Source organism: Octopus bimaculoides, chromosome 2 (assembly GCF_046866305.1).
Source record: "Octopus bimaculoides isolate indiv1 chromosome 2, ASM4686630v1, whole genome shotgun sequence".
Lineage (NCBI taxonomy): Eukaryota > Metazoa > Mollusca > Cephalopoda > Octopoda > Octopodidae > Octopus > Octopus bimaculoides.
Genome location: NC_142929.1, coordinates 139,542,993 through 139,564,670, shown reverse-complemented (window position 1 = coordinate 139,564,670; position 21,678 = coordinate 139,542,993). Strand labels below are relative to the sequence as shown.

At 37.9% G+C, this 21,678-nt stretch overlaps 1 protein-coding gene across 1 annotated transcript in view; it reads left to right on the top strand.

Moving 5' to 3' along the window:
• The first annotated feature begins 283 nt into the window (after window positions 1-283).
• Window positions 284-21,678, top strand: part of LOC106873534 (dnaJ homolog subfamily C member 8) — a 38,019-nt gene continuing 16,624 nt past the window's right edge. Inside the window, exon 1 of the mRNA XM_014920925.3 lies at window positions 284-473. Coding sequence (XP_014776411.2) covers window positions 414-473 — 60 coding nt within the window. The 5' untranslated portion in view covers window positions 284-413. The remainder of the gene's footprint in view (window positions 474-21,678) is intronic.

Here is a 21,678-nt window from a genome sequence, read left to right as displayed (position 1 = left end):
GTAAACATCTAAATTTATAAAATCAATCAATTCTAGGACAGCATAGATGATGTATGCAAAAGAAACAGGAGGATGGTGGCCGGTGGTGGTGGAGAAATTTACCTTAAAACGAAAGTACAAAAAAATTAAATATTATAAAATCTAGTCTACTTTCAGTTCTGCATTATCTCCCCTGATTTATTTACTTCTCCCCTTATTTTTTTTTCATCCAATCTCCTTTCCGATCGCTCTCTCTCTCCCTCTTTCTCTCTCTATCGGTCTCTCATTCTCTCTCCGTCTGTCTATCTACCACTCTGACTGTCTGTCTCTCTCTGTCTGTATGTTTCTCTCTCTCTCTGTCTATCTATCTTCTTCTTCTCCCTCTCTCTTTATTCCTATCTGTCTCTCATTTCAGGAGAGTAACTCATACCAAAATGGCGGAATCGACTTCGTCAGACAACGTTGAAGAAGCTTTTAGTAATTTTTATACAGAAGTAAGTATTTTATGCTTTTAATTTAACAGACTTGCCGCATCTCTTTGAACCTATTCACTCGTATACGTATACATATAAGAAATTCTCTCGAACTTTGTAAATAGAGCTTTGTATTAATGGTGTCAAACCATCGTTTATGAACATTCCTCTAGTTTCATATGTATATATACTCTGTGTGTGTGTATATATATATATATACATATATGATTATATATATATATATATATATATATATATATATATCGGTTTAGACCCTATAAATTTTTTAATATGTTATTTATATATGTACTATCTCTACGATTTCACGTTTCGTCCCACAATTGTAATCTTTATTTGGAGAGCTTGTATACACACACGTATATATATATATATATATATATATATATATATATATATATATATATATATATAGTTTCACATATATATTCTTGTCCAAGAGTTTAATCTGAAAGCGGACAACAAGTTTAAGGATAAAAGATGAGGCTTATACAGATAAGACTAGGAAGTTCTATCCCAACCTTGTTTATAAAGCAGGTATAAATTGATATTTTTAACTACGGCAATTCAAACGAGAAGAATGAACCAAGTCTATATACACTCCTATTGATGGATCAGTGACACTGGTCTGCACTCTTCATAATCACGATTCTTTTTACTTTCAGTTAATTTCCTTTAAAATAATATTTCTTTAAAAGAAGACACCCAGTTAGTCTGCTTGTTCACTAATGCGTGCGTTTAAACTCATTAAATTACTGCAGTTAAAATGCTGTTAATATGCATGCAGTGTTCTTTTATGTAAGAATGTAAAGTGACTAGTTTGAAGAAATCAGCGGAAACAAATCTATAAGTAAACCATTTTAAGCATTGATTTTGTTAGAAACGAGCGCTATGTTATACACATTGCTTGTATATTTAAGATTGTATAACTTTGCGACTTTTGAATATATTAAAAACTGTAGAAGCAAGAATGAGCGTGGTTTAGTGCCTCTCTTCGATTTTGTTTTTCTCTTCAATTGTTCACAAATGCATACTTTACTCGCTCGCGTGCACATACACTTTAGTTACCACTACTAATACTACTTGTACTTCCGATTGAGGCACAATGCCAGCAATTTTGAGGGGGGACGGGGTAGTTAGTTGATCTCAGTACTTGACTGGAACTTTATTTTATCGACACCCCGAAAGGTTGAGAGGCAGGATTTGAACCCAAACCGCCAAGGGCCGGGACAAAATACCGCAAAGCATTTTATTTTTAATTGAATCTCTAACGATTCTGTCAGCTCATCGCCATAATAATTATAATAACAATAATATATTCTTAGGAATTTTGACACAAGGCAGTGATTTTGAAGGGGAGGGGTAAGTCGGTATCATTACTTCACTGGTGTGTTGTTTTATCGATCCTCGAGGTATTAAAGGCAAAATTGATCTCGGCGGGATTACAATTCAGAACGTGAAGAACCGGAAGAAAAACCGCCAGGCACTTACCCGACGCTTTAACTATTCTGCCAGCTCCCCGCCATAATAAATAATAAACATCTGTGTTTGTGTGCGCAGACAATCCAGTGAGATTTATGTGGTTCGCTTCCTGCCAAGGAGTTTTATTTTTCTTTCTTGAATTGTTTACAAATTGATATACCTGTATTTTGTTGTATATGTGCGTGTTTGTGTGAGAGAGAGCGAGATATGTGTCACAGGGATATATATATATATACAGGCACGCACCAAACTTTACGGTACTCGCGTTTCGTATAAATTGCAAGTATGAGAGTGGGTGATGTTATTCATGAATGTTAAATATATTTGGATTACGTCTGTACCTAAATAAACAAGCAATCAAAAAGACCCCCTCTCTCACCGGAATGCATCCTGCCAAGTTATGTTGTTTGTATTTTCTTATATCATCTCGGTCAAGTTTCGTTCGTCTCCAGCTGCCTGCTGAGGTCATTCTTTTCATTGAAGTACTTTATTTTCAATGCAGAGGTGCTGTGCACTATTTGCGGATTGTTACCGTAGCACTCCCAATGGAATAGTGATTGTTTAAATTTTTTTTTCTCATTCGTGCTAAAAAAAGAAGAAAAAAAAGGTCAAAATTCTGCCGGAGTATCGGTAACAAGTGCCCGTTGGCTAGAAACGTTAGAGCTCCGATAAAATGGCTTTCGATATTTATCCCGTCTCTTTACGGTCTGAGTTCAAACCCTGCTGAGTCGCGTTCGACTCTGCCTTATATCATCGTGCGATCGATAAAATACACTGCTATTCAAGTTGTAGGGGTCGATTTAATCGACTGTGTCCGTCCTCCTCTCTCCAAATTCCTAGTCTAGTACCTACATTACATTCAATTATTGTTATTTTGTCAGGTTCTTCTTGTATCTGAAGGACTTACGATAGCAATTCTCGTCTTGAAGCTCTCTCATGACTATGCTATCATATATATCGTTTCATTCAGCTTCTTATGTAAACTCCTTCCTCGCAACTCTTTCTAATCCCCCCCCCCCCCCGTTACTCCGTTACTCGTCGCCTTTGTGGTAATAATAATGAAAAGCCTTGGCAGAATCGTTTTGAATGGCAGTGTTTGTTCCGGCTCCTTATGTTCTAACTTCAAATCCCGCCGGAGTCGACTTTGCCTTTCATCCTCCCGTTAGGAAGCGGGGGGGGGGGGGATCAGTAAAATGAAGTACCAGCCATTTAACTAACTTGAAGCCGATTTAATCGACTAACTCCCCCCTCCTCCGCCATATTTCTGGTCTTGTGCCTCTCTTAGAAATTATCATTCTTTATTATTGAATTATTTGATTAATATGTAAATATTGATTTCTGCTGTAGAGATATAAGCTATCGTTTTTTTTTTAATGGGGAATGAGATGGAAAGCTCTTTTTTTTTTTCGGACCAAAACGAAAAAAGGATTCCAAGCAGTGATTGAAAACTGGATCGCGAAGCCAACACATCCTTAGATGAGTCTTCATGCTCCACTTCACCATTTAGTGGTGTGTGTGTGTGTGTGTGTGTGTGTGTGTCTGCCTTTAGGTACAAATGCTTTACATTTTAAAGGAAGTGTGTTGTAGAAAGAAGTCTTGTCGGACGTCAGCAGTTCCATCAGTGAAGTGATTGGCTTCAAACCGTGAATGAAACGTTCACGCCGCCAGCATCACTCGACTGGAACTTCGTCTCTTTACATTTTTTACTTCTTTATTAACTCACTGGAACTTAGACAAATTAATACGTTGAGAAGGGAGATGAGAAGATTCAGTGACATCCAGTTTTCCTCCAGTACACCGATGAAAGTCGAAGTAAAACCGGCTCTTGCTGGGAATAGAAAACTGGGTCTCAAGCATAGTTTATCGATCGCAGTATATTATCGATACCGCTTTTATCGATCACAGGAAGATGAAGAGTGAATTCGTTAGCTTACTGCTAATTTATCGGGTCCTGTTTATGTAGTTAGGTAGAGTCAGACGAATTATACTGATATCCGTTGCATGTTCAAATTCTGCCAATTTATCCTTCATCTTTACCCGGTCGATAAAATAAGTATCGTTAATATGCAGGAATCGAGTAAACGGACAAGTTATCTCATTAATTTTGTGGCCTTCTGTCTATAACAGCAGTCGTCATTGTTGTCATTCGCGACTTCAGGGCCGGAATAATTAAAAACTTACCTGTCAGATAACTGGGCGTCAGATAAACTAATCGTGTGCCGTCTTCTAAATTTAAGATCTTGTGTCCGTCTCAATAGTGTTTCTATTCAAATGTATGACATTCCTGGAGAATAACGTTTATTTAATTATTTCTTACCAATTCTTAAAGGTTTATTTAAAGCTTCATAGTTTATTTTCCATATCACAAACTCAGAAAATATTCTTTTCTACTCTAGGCACAAGGCCCGAAAATTTTTGGGGTGGGGTTGGGTATCAGTCGATTAGATCGATCTCAGTACGCAGCTGGTACTTAATTTATCGACCTCGAAAGGATGAAAGGCAAAGTCGACCTTGGCGGAATTTGAACTCAGAACGTAAAGACAGACGAACTCAGAAGATATTGTAAATGAAGGGTGACCGTCTTTTTATTTAACTAAGGAATGTATTTTGCACATTTTATTTTTGCTTGTTTCCCACATAAATTACAGAATTATAATTCTGAGATGAAGTTATTATTATTATTATTATTGCTCAGGCGGCAAGCTGGCAGAATCGTGAGCATGCCGGATAAAATACTTAGCGGCATTTCGTCCGTCTTTATGCTCTGAGTTCAGATTCCACCGAAGTCGACTTTGCCTTTCATCCTTTCGGGGTCGATAAAATAGGTACCAGTAGAGTACTGGAGTCGCTTACATTGACTAGTCACCTTCTCTAAAATTCCAGGCCTTGTGCCTATGGTAGAAAGGATTGTTGTCATTACTTGAAAGTGGCGAGTATTTCGTCCGCATCAGTTCAAATTCCGCCCGGGTCGTCTTTGCCTTTCATCCTTTTGGGGGTCGATGAAATAAGTACCTGTTGTACACTGGAGTCGTTTACATCGACTTACTCCTTCCTCCAAATTCCGGGTTCTGTGCCTACAACAGAAAGGGTTATTATTATTACAATTGACACTCTTCAATTTGTTCTTAAAGTCTTTGTTAAAGTGTTTTGGATGTTTTTTGTTTGTTTTGTTATTAAACATTTTGCGCGTGCGAAATGGTAGCCCACTCGACATCTGGCTTATTTATGTATTTGTTCTTTAAGCGTTGCATACAATATTTTAGTACATGTTTATAGGCTCGTCACTATAATTCTGTTTGTTGAGCGGAATGTGATTTTGAGTGAGGAAAAGATCGATGATCGTGTGGTTGTGAAGTTTTCTACGCAAGGAGTGGCTGTGTGGTGAGAAGCTTGCTTCCTAACAGCACGAATCCGGGTTCAGTTCCACTGTGTGACACCTTGGGCAAGTGTCTTCTACTATTTCCTCGGGCCGACCAAAGCCTTGGGAGTGGATTTGGTAGACGGAGACTGAAAAAAGCCCGTCGTATATCTATATAGTTCTATATTTAAGAGATGAGGAATTATTTACATTATTTACATTTGACGGATATTCGTCCTCATCTTGTTTGTTAACACAACGTTTCGGCTGATATACCCTCCAGCCTTCGTCAGGTGTCTTGGGGAAATTTCGAACCTGGGTTCTCATTCCTATCGATGTTACTATTATTATTATTATTATTACTATTATTAATCAGGTCGCTGCCGTGAATCGAACTCGGAACCTTGGGGTTAGTAGCCCGCGCTCTTAACCACTATGCCATATGCCCGTGGGCAATTATGGGGTGAATTTTAAGGCTTATAAATCTATTATTTTTCTATCCTTCCTCAATACCGGTTCCCATATGCTATTCATACCTGCACTCGGTCTGCTTAGGAGGTTGTTGTGTCCTAGCATATGTGCTGCTTCTTTTAGTTTTCGTATTTTCCAGTGTTGTTCCCTGTCTATTATTTTAACTTCATCCCACAGGGGGAGGTGGTTTCCATTTTTCCATACATGATCAGCTATACCCGATTTATCAATATCTCCTCGTGTCACAGCTTTGCGATGTTCTTCTACCCTTATTTTGAGGAGGCGACATGTTTCGCCTTTGTATAACCTACCACAGCTGCATGGGATGGAGTACACGGGATTGGTATACTAGTGCGTTCTTTTAGATGAGGAAATGATCAAGCTCAGTAACAATCTATTAAGAAACAACTACCCCAAGAACATACTATCTACTCCAATTATGAAGAAAAGAGAGGATGAAACCAATAAACTGTCTACAGTCTGTCTACCCTATGTGAAAGGCCTCTCCGAAAAGATACAAAAGATATGCGGCCCATATGACATCAGGGCAGTATTCAAGAGCAATACAACACTTTGCAAATATCTCCTTCGGGTAAAACCACCAACAGAGAATATGACCAAAAACTGCGTGTACTCCATCCCATGCAGCTGTGGTAGGTTATACAAAGGCGAAACATGTCGCCCCCCTCAAAATAAGGGTAGAAGAACATCGCAAAGCTGTGACACGAGGAGATATTGATAAATCGGGTATAGCTGATCATGTATGGAAAAATGAAATGGAAACCACCTCCCCCTGTGGGATGAAGTTAAAATAATAGACAGGGAACAACACTGGAAAATACGAAAACTAAAAGAAGCAGCACATATGCTAGGACACAACAACCTCCTAAGCAGACCGAGTGCAGATATGAATAGCATATGGGAACCGGTATTGAGGAAGGATAGAAAAATAATAGATTTATAAGCCTTAAAATTCACCCCATAATTGCCCACGGGCATATGGCATAGTGGTTAAGAGCGCGGGCTACTAACCCCAAGGTTCATAGTTCGATTCACGGCAGTGACCTGATTAATAATAGTAATAATAATAATAATAATAATAATAATATGATAATAATAATAGTAACATCGATAGGAATGAGAACCCAGGTTCGAACTTTCCCCAAGACACCTCACGAAGGCTGGAGGGTATATCAGCCGAAACGTTGTTAACAACAAACAAGATGAGGACGAATATCCGTCAAATGTAAATAATGTAAATAATGTATATATATATATATATATATACATTATTTATATATATATATTTATATATATATAAATACATACACACGATCGGCCTCTTTCAGTTTCCATCTACCAAATCCACTCCCAAGGCTTTGGTCGGCTCGAGGCTATAGTAGAAGACACTTGCCCAAGGTGCCACACAGTGGTACTGAACCCGGAATCATTCGGTTGGGAAATATATTTGTATTTGTGTGTCTGTATTTGTCCCCACCCCCACCATCGTTTGACAACCAATGTTGGCATGTTTACGTCCCTGGGGTCGATTTGTTCGACTAAAGGCGGAGCTCCAGCATGGCCGCAGTCAAATGACTGAAACAAGTAAAAGAATAAAGGAGTAATCATATGGCTCCAAGTTCGATTCCGTTACGTGGTTCGACCCAACCCATGGCACCGTAATTGTGTAGACAGAATCTGGAAGTCAATATGATGGATTGTATATGTGTTTCGATGGTGGTACACTTAATCTGTAGCCGGGCATCACTACCACATTTCTCTGTTTTAGCCAGACGGAAGACATTTCTCATCGTCTTCTTAGCACTCAAGAATTGGCTTGTGGGTTTTGGGGGCTGTGAAAAGGATTGTCTTTGGCGCTTTTTAATTCTACTCCGTCACTCGATGAGATTGTGTGTGTGTGTGAGATAGAGAGAGAGATTATATGATGTGCGTGATATATGTAAGAGTAGTCGATGTAAATTTTGTTGTGCTCTGAAATTCAAGAAAGGTAACTCATATTTACAAATTGTCAAAATCAAAGTTATACGTAATAAGAGACTGGAATTGACTCGAATATATATTACTATCGATTAAATTGACCTCCGTAGGTTACTGTCGATTGAATTGACTCGAATATATATTACTGTTGATAGAATTGGGCTCAATGTATCGCAGTTGACTGAATTGGGTGCAGTATGTTAATACCAGTATGTGTTTTACAGTTTATCAGAAAATGGATTCACTGAGTCTGATTTTCTACAGCCGAATATCCTTCCTGTTGCCGACCATCCTCTGTTTCCAAACAACGCAATATTTCTCTATATTTCTCACATGGCAGATTAAAAACGTCAAAATTAGCTTCTTTCAGTTTCCATCCGCTCATAAGGCTTTGTGTGTTCATTTATTTATGATGATTTATGTACATACACATGCACACATACAATTGTCTGTGTGTCCTTGTTTTAATGGGGTAGTCGTAAGTGATTGTCACTGTCATACAAGTGGAGTCTCTCGTTCCCAGTCTTCTGTGGAAATATGTTTGACCATGGAGAAATATTACCTTACTTGGAAACAGGCGAGGGTTGGTGATTGAAAGGGCATCTGACCCATGCCCGCTTGGAAAAGTGGACGTTAAACCAATGGTGATGATGTTCGTTTGATTCTACCATCTCCCACCATTTTGTCAATCAGGGCTTCTACTAAATCTGTCGACTCTAACAGAAACAGAAAGCTACCCTAGCAGCATAGTTTGGAGGGTACTGTTTCGGCTCTGTAAGAAGTCAGTCTTAATGTTTTTTATTATTGTTGTTTAGCGCTTTGCCAGGGGTTGATCTAGCAGACCAGTTATCAAAGATATTCCTCCTGTAACCATGCTATCATTTTTTCCTCTTTCCAGGGTAACTAGAATCATGTTTTCCAACATGTCCCTCCTTTAAAAGACAGTGGTGTGGTATATGAGGGAAATTTGGTTGTTATTTCTGGCAATGCAGAACAACCGTGTAGTAGTTCTCTCATTGGCTTGTTTCATCTTTCTTTGTGAGTGTGGTTGGCATGTGAGATATAGAGTAATAAGAAAAACAGTTGTATTGATTGTATTTGTATATCGGTAAGAAGCAGAGACTCATGAAATAGAAGAGACAATAGGGATACAGAGACAGAGCATAAGCAGATGATGGGTCCATTCTTACCTGGGTCTGCTCTGGTTTAAAACTACATTGTACATAATTTTTCCCCACGTTTTCAGGTGTGGATTGCAATTAAATTAATTTTGCTGTCTATTCAGGTTTTGTTTGCAATGTTGAATGAAATGAAAATCTGTGATTTGTTTGGGTTTTTGTAGAGGATTTTGTAGTGATATATTTTGATTTAAATAAGTAATTAATGTTGAATCCTGCTGTAATTACAGGAGTTGTGTGTAATAGATGTTATTTTTTCAATGTAATAAATTGGTTTTTTAACTTAAGTATGTTTTAGGATATGTGTTAATACCATATTTACTCATAAGTCACACCCCTGATTAAGTGATATGTTTAGGTATTAAATTTTTTTTCCTTCATAATTTTAGCTCTGCCTGTGTTCAAGTTGGATCCTACTTTTTTTTTTCTAAAATCAAGTATAAAATATTGTGACGTACGCATGAATTAATACAATAATTCTTAAATGTAAATTTATTTTTTAACCTACTTAAAAACATCAGCTATCTTATTGTCGTGATACACAGAGATTCTGTTAGATAACAACAGTTCATTGATTTATCTTGTATCATCTTGTATTAAGCCATTAGTTCTCATATTTCTGTTGGCATATGTTTCCTTTGTTTCAATTCATCGTCATCATTTAACGTCTGTTGTCCATGCTGGCATGGGTTAGACAGTTTGACTGGAGCTGTTGAGCTGAAGAGCTGCACGAGGTTCCAGTCTGATTTGGCATGGTTTCTACAGCTGGATGCCCTTCCTAATGCCAACCACTCTAGGAGTGTAATGGATGCTTTTGCATGTCACCAGCACAGGTGCCATTTACATGACACTAAATACACAATTTAGTAAATTAATTTTACAGTAATCCCTCGACTACTGTGGGTGTTATGCTCCAGAACCCCCCAGAATAGATGAAAATCTGAAAAATACTGTACTGTATTTTTGTTTTTATTTTTATAAATTTGTATATATTTATTTTATTATAAATGCAAAACACCACCACACACTCGTCTCCCAAGTTTTGTTTTCCATATAGTGTGTGCAATTCTTTGTTTCCTCATCTACTGTACACTACGTATTTTTAAAAAATTTATTAAAGTGTTATACAGTGCAGTACTGCACTGTATTTCTATTGATTAGTTTATTAATTTTTAGGCATAAAAAAAAATATAAATACCTCTCGGCCACAGAAACCAGTGATATACTGAGGAGTCTGCAATATAAATTTACATGTATTAGCCAGAAAAATCCACGATGTACCTATCAGAGTGTGATAGGTGAACTGGGATATGGCGAAGGATTAGTGTATTATGAAGCTAGTGTTTAGAGCATAAGTTAGCATGAAAATATTCATTTAGATCACTTAAAAATTAGAAGCTTGTATCCTAGAACCACAGACAGTCTCAGACAGGTTGATATCAGAAGGGTTAAAGATGTTTGTTCCTCCTTCTAAGGTTGATGTATGAAATATAATTAATAGTGACAATTAAAAATATCTACAGGTAACATAATATTTACTATTTGGTGATTGTTACAATTATTTTTGTTCATTTTCATTCTGATTCCAGACCATGTTAAAATATATTTTGATGTAAGATACAGAAATAATTTAGAAAATTACTATTTTTAAATCTCACAATGTGAGATATTCAGCAAATCTTTACTTTAAAGTACTGTTGCTGAAGAAGTAATTTATTCTCAAAGGCATGATGATGCTAATACAATAGCATGAACAGGATAAACTATCCATATTTTGTAGAAAAAATCGTTACCGGCCAGCCATGAGACTCAATGTTAGTTTGAGTCTCCTGGCTGGCTGGTAACAATATTTTTCTGCAATATAGGGATAGTTTATCCTGGTCATGCTATTGTATTAGCATTATCATGCGTTTGAGAATAAATTATTTCTGTATCTTTCAGTACATCTCAACGCTTCTAAAACAAACTTCGTTTGTTTACTTTCATTATATTTTTATTCTTATTTTTTAAATCTAATGTCTCTGTAACCGAGTTGTTCATTAGAGTTTCAAGTAGACATCCCTTTAGATTTAAACTGCAAGGAAATATTTGTAGGGAAACCGATTTTAAGAAAGATAGAATTAGCAGAGTGTGCCATTTACATCTTCTTTTGTTTGCACTTGTTTTCACAAAAGTTGGAAGGGCATCCAGCTGTAGAAACTCTGCCAAATCAGATTGGAGCCTGGTGTAGCCATCTGGTTTGCCAGTCCTCAGTCAAATCGTCCAACCCATGCTAGCATGGAAAGCAGACATTAAACGATGATGATGAGCTGATTAAAACAAGGAGTTTTGTATCATATTTTAACCAGGCATGGTCCCAGGAGGGGTGGGGGGGGGGCTTGGTGTCAAAAGAGTTAAACCATTACCTCTGTTATTTTTGTCTCTATTGGACCGACTAACCTACATCATTTCGTATATGCATCTTTGTGGCATGTGGTTTTATTATCAGTATTCGTCTTAGAAGCAGTCTTATTTGATATTTTTTTATTCTCAATAAATGTTATACACCTATTACCAACATTGTCGTTTTATTTGCATTCACATTAAATGTGTGTGCACACACCATCACCACCACCACCACCACCACTACCAATACCATCAGGTAAATGTATGGTGAGTTTTATTTACATTTGCATTAACTAATTGTTGCACATTCATCGTCACTGCCAACACCACCTGATACATGTTCAACAACTATTTATTCACTTAAAAAGAAATGTTGTACATCCTCCAATACTGCCGCTTCCTCCTCCACCAACGCCAGGCACACATGTGCAACAATTATTTACATTATGCAATTGTTGTGCCCCACCACTTCACCACCACTGCTACTTTCATGTAAATATACAATAATTATTTACATTAAATAACTGTGGTGGTACCCCACTCCACAACCTTACAATGCATGCACAATTATTTACATTAAATGATTCTTGTACTCCCACTGCCGCTATCAGATACAGCTATTATTTACATCGTTATTATTATATTCTACAACATTAATTACTCTGATCAATTCTTATATACATATTTTTTTAATTTCCGTTAGCCATGTTTTATTGCCTGTCCTATATTCCATATGAATACTTGGTGCAGCCTGTGTTTTCCATTATCTGTGGCACTATGATACTTGTATGGTAGCAATGATAAGTACTTAGCAAATTAAAACTGTAATTCTGTTCAGTTCCTCAGTTTGAAACTCCCTTTTTTTACTCACAGTATTAATATCCTTTGGGAAGTCATCAATCTCACAGTTAAACATACATATTTTCAAAGATATCTCTTCATCAATTTACTATAATTTTTACTTTACGCAGCTGATATTATGTATCTTTGATGAGAAACATATGTTCAGTGTTCTAATTAACTAGTTTATTAGTTCCTTTTCATCTACCATTTTTTTAGCTTGCTTCTGAGTTTACTAGACTCATGTGTTTGGTTCTGTGTATTTCAAAACTCCTTTTAACCAGCTCGCTTTGACTCTCTCCAAATCAGTTGGTGCCACAGTATTTTGAACCTGCCAAGTGTTGGTATATCAACAATATTATTGTTTCAATAAGTTTCCGAGAATTTAAAGAGTTTACTGTAATTTGTTTTCTTAAATCTTATCAGGTTGTATCATCTTTTAGAGTTCCTTAGTATTTTGACAGTGTTGAATTTGTAGAATATTCAAACTGCTAAATTTTGGAATATTTAGAATGTTTGGAATATTTCTGGTTCTTAAATGTGTTTAGAATATTTGTGGTGCAAGGTCTACTTAATTAGCGATTTCAGTAACCCAATTTGTGTTAGGAATAAAAGTTTTATAAATTCAGTTATTGCCCAAGAACTCTCTAGTATATAGAATATTGAAACACAAAAGGTGAAAAAAATCTTTACCAAATTTTAATAGTTTATGACTAAGGTGACAACACTTTCTTGATCTTCCTCACTCTCAGATGTTTGGCAACAATCCAAAACATTACATTCTTCCCGTGTCATGGCAACTGTACTTACTGAACTCTGATGAAGCAGAACTGTATCAGGTTAACAGTTCTATAGGCACCCACTGCTCTCTCATTTTGAATTATGTAGAATTTTCTTCAGGAAAACACAATGCATAGCTGTATGGTTAAGTTCACTTCACAACCTTGTGATTCCAAGTTCAATCCCACTGTGTAGTACTTTGAGCAAGTGCTTTCAGCTGTAGCCCTCTGACTGACCTGAGGGTCAATGTATTGAAAGTGGAATTTGGTAGATGGAAGCTGTGTAGCATACAACAATGAGTTGAGTTGTGTTTATGTCAAAAAGTAAATTAGTGATTTAAAAAGCACCATTCCAGCGTGGTTGTTGCCAGTGCTGCCTAACTGGTCCTGTGCCAGTGGCATGTAAAAAGCACCATTTGAGTGTTGCCAGTACCGCCTGACTGGCCCTCGTGCTGGTGGCACGTAAAAAGCACCCACTACACTCTCTGAGTGGTTAGCGTTAGGAGGGGCATCCAGCTGTAGAAACTCTGCCAGATCAGATTGGAGCCTGGTGTAGCCTTCTGGCTTGCCAGCCCTCAGTCAAACTGTCCAACCCATGCCAGCATGGAAAGCGGATGTTAAACGATGATGATGATGAATTTTACAAAATAAATGCTCATGTCAATAAAATCAACTAAAAAAACCTTTGGATGCTGTGTCCCGACATGGTTGCAATTTGGTGACTGAAAATAATGAAAGATATCCAATTTATTGGTTACAAATGTCAGTTAATTCAAGGACCCATTATATGTTTATAGTGTTTATATTCAAGGGGCCACTGCTGTGCTTTTCCATCCAGTTTACAAAGCTTTCAAGTGAAGGCAAGTAGTTTAGTGGTTAGGGTGTTCAGCTCATGATTGTAGGGTTGTGATTTCAATTCTCAGTGGCACATTATTTCACATTGCTCCAGTCCACTCAGCCGGCAAAAATGAGTAGCACCTGTAATTCAAAGGGCCAGCCTTACTTCTTTACTACCCACAAGGGGCTACACACAGAGGGGACAGACAAACGGATTAAGTCGATTATATCGACCCCAATGCGTAACTGGTACTTACTTATTCGACCCCGAAAGGATGAAAGGCAAAGTCGACCTCAGCTGAATTTGAACTCAGAACGTAGCGGCAGACGAAATACCGCTAAGCATTTCGCCTGGCGTGCTAACGATTCTGCCAGCTCGCCACCTTCAGAGGGCCAGCCTTGTCACATTCTGTATCACACTGAATCTCCCTGTGAACTATGACAAGGGTACGCATGTCTGTGGAGTGCTCAGCCACTTGCACATTAGATTTCATATGCCGGCTGTTCCATTGATCGGATCAACTGGAACCCTCTTTGGTGCCAGTTTTGTTTTTCTTTTTCTTTTACAAAGCTTTCAAGTTGATATAAGGCGGAGAGAAACATTTAGAGGGAACACACCTGGTCTACTTCAGTTAGTTTCATCCAGTGACGTTCAAGCTGACATGGAGTTGAGAAAGGCTCCAATCTGGTGAGGAAACTTCTGTAAGTTTTGTGTGACAATAAATACATCCAGCCAGCAAACCAACCAAAGAACATGCAAATTTATGTAGTAGAAGTAGTAAAAATCTAAGTTTAATCTTAAAATCTATTGATTCCAATCCACCTGAGACCATCCCTGGTTCTATGATACAAACTTTCAATTTTAAGTTTCATGTTTATGTTCCAGACACCTGCTACAAATAACAACTAAATCTCTTTAGAAATCACACCACCTTAAAAAATTCCAGTTATTTTATGAAATCCCAGTTATTTTATACCTTAACCCTTTAGCCTTTAGGTTAACTCTGTCAAATGTTATGCTCATTTATTCACATTGTTTTGAATTAATCCTGTATTATCTCATAGCTTTGAGATTTCAGTGATGTAATTGTTTATCTTTAGAATGCCATTGGAAGGTAAGACGAGGGGCCCAATCTGGCCAATTTGAACATGAAACAGGTAGAATATTTGGGTCTGATATGGTTGGTTTAAGTGCAAAAGGATTAAAAATAGGATAGCCAAGACTTAATCCTTTTGGTGGCAGCCTGCTTGAGACTGCCCCTAGCTTTATGATACAAACTTCATGCCTTAGTCTATTTTCAAATGATGCCAGTGTTGACTTCTCCAACACATCGTACTTTATACAGTCAAGATCTGACACTAAAACTGTTTGGTTTAGCTGTGTTAACATATCAGACTATTAGCTCATAGGTCTCAAGTTCAAATCTGGTGCAGCTCATGGCCCAAGAACTCTCTAGTATGGAGAAAACTGAAACCCAAACGGCTAAAAAAATCTGGATCAAATTTTAATAGTTTATGACTAAGGTGACAACACTTTCTTGATCTTCCTCACTCTCAGATGTTTGGCAACAATCCAAAACATTACATTCTTCCCGTGTCATGGCAACTGTTCTTACTGAACTCTAATGAAACGTAAATGTATGAGGTTAACAGTTCTATAGAAACTTACTGCTCCCAAATTTTGAATTATGTAGAATATTCTTCAGGAAAACACAATCGTATCTGTTTAGTTTACAATTGAATTCACTTATCTGTAAATATCAGATCATTTGGTTGTAGAAGCTGAGAAACACTTGTATACTAGCAATCTTTTTGTCATCATTATGTCTCTTTTTACTAGTTTGTATAGGTAGGGTGGGTCTCTCCAGCATAGCATCTACTGCTGTGTGAGTGTGTGTGTATGAACGTCTTTTATCTTACTGTTTCAGTCATTGGACTGCAACCATTCTGGAGCACTCCCTTGAAGAGTTTTAATCAAATAGATTAACCATCAATACTTATTTTTAAAGTCTGGTACATGCTTTATCAGTTTCTGTTGCCACAGTGCTAAGTTGTGGGGATGTAAACAAACCAACAGTGGTTATCAGTGGTGGTAGGCGACAAACAATCACAAAGACACACACACACATATTTATACATGATGAAACATGGTCTTCAAACTTTGAGCCTCACAGAGGAAATGACTAGTGACCAAAACCTTTGACGATATACTGTGCTTGAGAAGACCCATCAAGCCAAGTGAAATCATAGTCATGGCTGATGCTGATGTCACATAACTGGCACCTGTGCTGGTGGCACATATAGAGTACCTTTTGAGCGTTGGGCCTCACGGAGGCAAAGTGGCTGAGTTCCTTTCAAGTGTTGGGCCTCACGGAGGCAAAGTGGCAGAGTTCCTTTTGAGCATTGGGCCTCACGGAGGCAATGACCAAGACTTTTGGCATTATGTCATGCTTGAGGTGAAGACCCATCAAGCCAAGCAAAATCGCAGTCATGACAGATACCGGTGGAACATAAAAGCACCCATTACACTCTCAGAGTGGTTGGCTTTAGGAAGGACACTCGGCCGTAGAAAACCATGCCAAATCAGATTGGAGTCTGGTTCAGCCTTCTAGCTTACCAGCCCTGGTCAAACTGTCCAACCCATGCCAGCATGGACATCATCATCATTGTTTAATGTCCATCTTCCGTGCTAGAATGGGTGGGAACATTAAATGATGATGATGATAATGATGGGCTTCCACACAGTTTCTGTTGACCAAATTCACTTGCAAAGGTTGGTTTGGGGCTATAGTAGAAGGCTGACACTGCTGTTGCTGCACAGTTAAACTGAACCTGAAGCCACATGGTTGCAAAGTGAGCTGCTTAACCACACAGCCATGCCTGTGCTACATGTGAACAATGATTTCACTTGGCTTGACGGGTCTTCTCAAACACAGCATATCGCTCAATGTTTGAAGGATACTCCCTGCATGTCACTGGCACTTGTGCCAGTTACACAACACTGTTATTGGCTGTGACTGCAATTTCACTTGGCTTGATGTGTCTTCTCAAAGATGGCACATCATCAAAGGTCTCAGTTACTTGTCATTGCCTCCATGAGGCCCAATGTTTGAAGATCATGCTTCTATGTGTGTGTGTCTCCTTGTGTCGGCATCACATGGTTATTGTAAATGAATGTCATTGTTTCGTAATATTTAATGGAAGCATGTCAGACCATAGGGAAATATTACCTTGCTTGGAAACAGGTATGAATTGGTAACAGAAAGAGCATTCAGCTATAGTGAAATCTGCCTCACTAAACTCTGGTCACCCCATACAAACATGACAAAGTGGATGTAAACTATAACAATATATATATGTATATATATAATGTGTGTGAGTGTTTTTGTGTTTGTGCATGGCACCTGTACCAGTAAATCACTAAGAGCACCGTCCGAGCGTGATCATTGTTAGAGCACCAGCTGTCTGGCTTCCATGCCAGTGACATGTAAATAGCACCATTTGAGCGTGACCGTTACCAACATCGCCTTCCTGGCACTTGTGCCAGTGGCACGTGAAAAGACATTCGAGCGAGTTTGTTGCCAGGACCGCTGGACTGCCTCTCATGCAGGTGGCACGTAAAATACACCATTTTGAGCGTGGCTATTGCTAGTACCTCCTGACTGGCCTTCGTGCCAGTGGCACGTAAAAGCACCCACTACACTCTCTGAGTGGTTGGCGTTAGGAAGGGCACCCAGCTGTAGAAACTCTGCCAAATCAGATTGGAGCCTGGTGTAGCCATCTGGTTCACCAGTCCTCAGTCAAATCGTCCAACCCATGGTAGCATGGAAAGCGGACGTTAAACGATGATGATGATGATGATGATATATATATATATATGTGTGTGTGTGTGTGTGTAAGTGTTTCTGTGTTTGTGCATATATATATGTATCTCTGTATATATATGTAAATGTATTGCTCATAGAATGTAAATATGAAATGAAATGGAATGAGAGCTGAGTATGAGATTCAGCTCTGCAGTAGCTATCATGCACTTTACTGCACACATGCACACATGTTGTCTATCAGAGATTGTTTTACCAAATTTTCTATTCCATATTCTGTTGCAATCAAGCCGAAATAAGACGATAGTGATACTGATGCAAATTTGTAACAGATTACACATGACGTTATATATGCTCTAGTTATTAACGCGATAAGATTACAAGGGAAGGATTTGTAGGTCTTCTTCATGGGATTGGAGTTAAAAAGAATCATTTTTTTTGTTTTATCATCCACTGCTTGCTTCACCATCTAAACTGTGTTTGTTTTATCTATAAATGTTATTTCTCTTTCCATTCATTTTTTTTTCTGGATTTCCTCCTACAACATGCAGGCACCAATACATATAAATGCAGCAACAAATACATGTGTGTGTATATATATATATATATATATACACACACACACATGCATATACATGCACATGTATGCAAATGTACATTTGTACATGAATCCGTACATATATTCATTTGTTTGCCTCTTCATATTCAATCATACATATGCTTTCAATACTAAGATAACGTTACATTACAAAAAAGAAAAAAAAAAGCCCCGAAAAAAGAACAAACATTGCTGATATCTGCATCAGTAAAAGTCAGTTTCTGGTGGTTATCAGATGTTGACGTTTATTTACTATCTATGAAATTCATCTTTGTGTTACAGTTCTAGTGTGTGTATGTGTGTGTGCGTATATATATATATATATATATATATATATAGATCTTCATCATATATATATATACACACACACACACACACACACACACTCGCTTGTTTATATATAGTGCAACATTAATCAAAACTGAAATTTGAAAAGTCAAAGCCTCACTGTGAGAAAAATAAGAATGTACTCACATTTCTTTCTACACATAAAACACTATATATATATATATATGTGTGTGTATGTATGTATATATATATATGCGTGTTTGTGTGTGTGTGTATGTGTATATATATGTGTTTGTATGTGTATGTGTGTGTGTGTGTGCACGTATACACCACAAGAAAAAGAGGTATATGTTTCCTGACAGATTATTTTAACAAAATTGTTGACAGCTTCTTAGGGAAAACATACTTGGTTTACTCCCCTATTTAAGGCAGTCATAAATTAGGCTAGCGCCATAGTGGACATCCTAAGTTACAGCAAGGTTTTGTACTATTTAAATTTATTTCATTTTTTACTCATTCATGCTGTGTTGTTAAAAAAATAGATATCAAGCATTGATGCGCTGTCTAAAGCTCAAATAACCAAATTAGGCTCTCCACTCTGATGGTAACTGAATATTCTATGCTACTGATTGAGGGAAGGGAATTATATATGTGTTTGAGGAGTGGTCAGCAAATTATGAAACCATCCATCAATAGCCCTCTTTCCCGACCATCAAAAGCACATTTTGAACTGAAAGGCTTTGTCTATTACATTGATACCAGTAATTGATTGGTACTTTATTTTATCGACCTTGAAAAGTAAAGGGTGAGAGATGAAGTTGATCTTGACAGGATTTGAACTCGTTATGTAAAGAGCTGAAATAAGAATATTGATCAGTAATACATTATATAATACTGTTATCAAATTTTTGATTTCTTGAGATTTCAAAAATATCATCATCATCATCATCATTCAGTGTCCATTTTTTTCCATGCTTGTGTGGGTCAGCTGGATGCCTTTCCAGTCACCAACCTTCACTTCTTTCCAAGGAAGGTGATATTTCCCATGGTCAGACACGTTTTTCATGGAAAACCGACAGCAAACATCACTTGTATGATGGTGCTACTCATTCACAACCACACTTGAGTTTCCATCTAGTTAATCTGCTTATGAGGCTTCGGTGGGCCCAGGGCTATAGTTGAAGACACTTTTGAGTATGCCATGCAATGGGACTGAACCCAAAACCACATGATTGATGCCATCATCATTATTTACTGTCCCTTTTCCATGTTGGATGGTTTGACAGGAGCTGGGAAGCTGGATGCCCTTCCTAATACCATCCAATTTACAGAGTGTCCTCGGTGCTTTTTACATGGCACAGGCACGGGTCTGCTGAAGTGGGTAGAACATCAGACAAACTGCTTTATTTCTCTTTGCATCATGGTCATTGTTTTGCCCTTCACCCGTTGAATTAATGTTGACATATACAGTTTAGTAAATATTAAGGAAACCAATTAGAAATCATTATGTTTTTATTTCTTTATTGCCCACAGGGGACTAAACATAGAGGGGAGAAAGGAGGAGTGACAAAGGGATTAAGTCGATTACATCGACCTCAGTGCGTAATTGGTACTTAATTTATCGACGCCGAAAAGATGAAAGGCAAAGTCAACCTTGGTGGAATTTGAACTCAGAACGTAACGGCAGATGAAATACCGCTAAGCATTTCACTCAGCGTGCTAACATTTCTTATTTATTTATTGCCCACAAGGGGCTAAACATAGAGGGGACAAACAAGGAGAGACAAAGGGATTAAGTCGACTAGATCAACTCCAGTACGTAACTGGTACTTATTTAATCGACCCTGAAAGGATGAAAGGCAAAGTCGACCTCGGCAGAATTTGAACTCAGAACGTAAAGACAGATGAAATACCACTTAGCATTTTGCTTGGTGTGCTAACAATTCTGCCAGCTCGCTGCCTATATGTTATGAGGCTAAATCGATATTAATTAGTCCTGGCCTAATAGTGTTTTGATTCTTTTGGCAAGTCTAAGAGATACCATTGGCAAAGTAAAGATTTGACTGTACTTGTTGATAGAGAATCACTAATTAAATATAGAAGATTCGACATTGGTTGGCAAAGAGGAATAGAAAAGTCTAGAGAATAAATAACTCAGAAATAGTTCAATTCGATGTTTCTAAGATGAGGAATTTATACTGTTTATATTAGTCAAACTGGTGTCGTCTTGATTGTTGCTTTCGCTAGGTTTCAGCTGTGGTATGCTCCACCCTTCTTCAGGTGTCTCATGTTGAACTCGGTTGTTGTATTGCAACCGAGTTTGACACTAGACACCAGTTCAACTAATGAACTAGTGTACATAATCAGAAGTAATTGTGCATGCTTTGATATTATAAAATGAACTTATAATTAGACAGAAACCTGTCTGGGGTTGTCTCCCATACTTAAAGATGTAATTAAAATATTATCAGTATAGGCGCAAGAGTGGCTGTGTGATAAGTAGCTTGCTTACGAACTACATGGTTCCGAGTTCAGTCCCACTGCGTGGCACCTTGGGCAAGTGTCTTCTACTATAGCCTCGGGCCGACCAAAGCCTTGTGAGTGGATTTGGTAGACGGAAACTTAAAGAAGCCTGTCGTATATATATATATATATATATATATATATATATATATAATCGTCGTTTAACGTCCACTTTCCATGCTAGCATGGGTTAGACGATTTGACTGAGGACTGGTGAAATCAGATGGCTACACCAGGCTCCAATCTGATTTGGCAGAGTTTCTACAGCTGGATGCCCTTCCTAACGCCAATATATATATATATATATATATATATGTGTGTGTGTGTGTGTGTGTGTTTGTATTTGTGTGTCTGTGTTTGTCCCCCTAACATTGCTTGACAACCGATGCTGGTGTGTTTACGTCCCCGTAACTTAGCGGTTCGGCAAAAGAGAACGATAGAATAAGTATTAGGCTTCCAAAGAAAAAGTCCCGGGGTTGATTTGCTTGACTAAAGGCGGTGCTCCAGCAAGGCTGCAGTCAAATGACTGAAACAAGTAAAAGAGAGAAAAAGAGAGCGTATACACCAGTTTTCCTTGCTGGCATGAATCGGATGGTTCAACAGGAATTGATGAACCAGAAGACTGTGCAGAGCCCCTATTTCTGTTT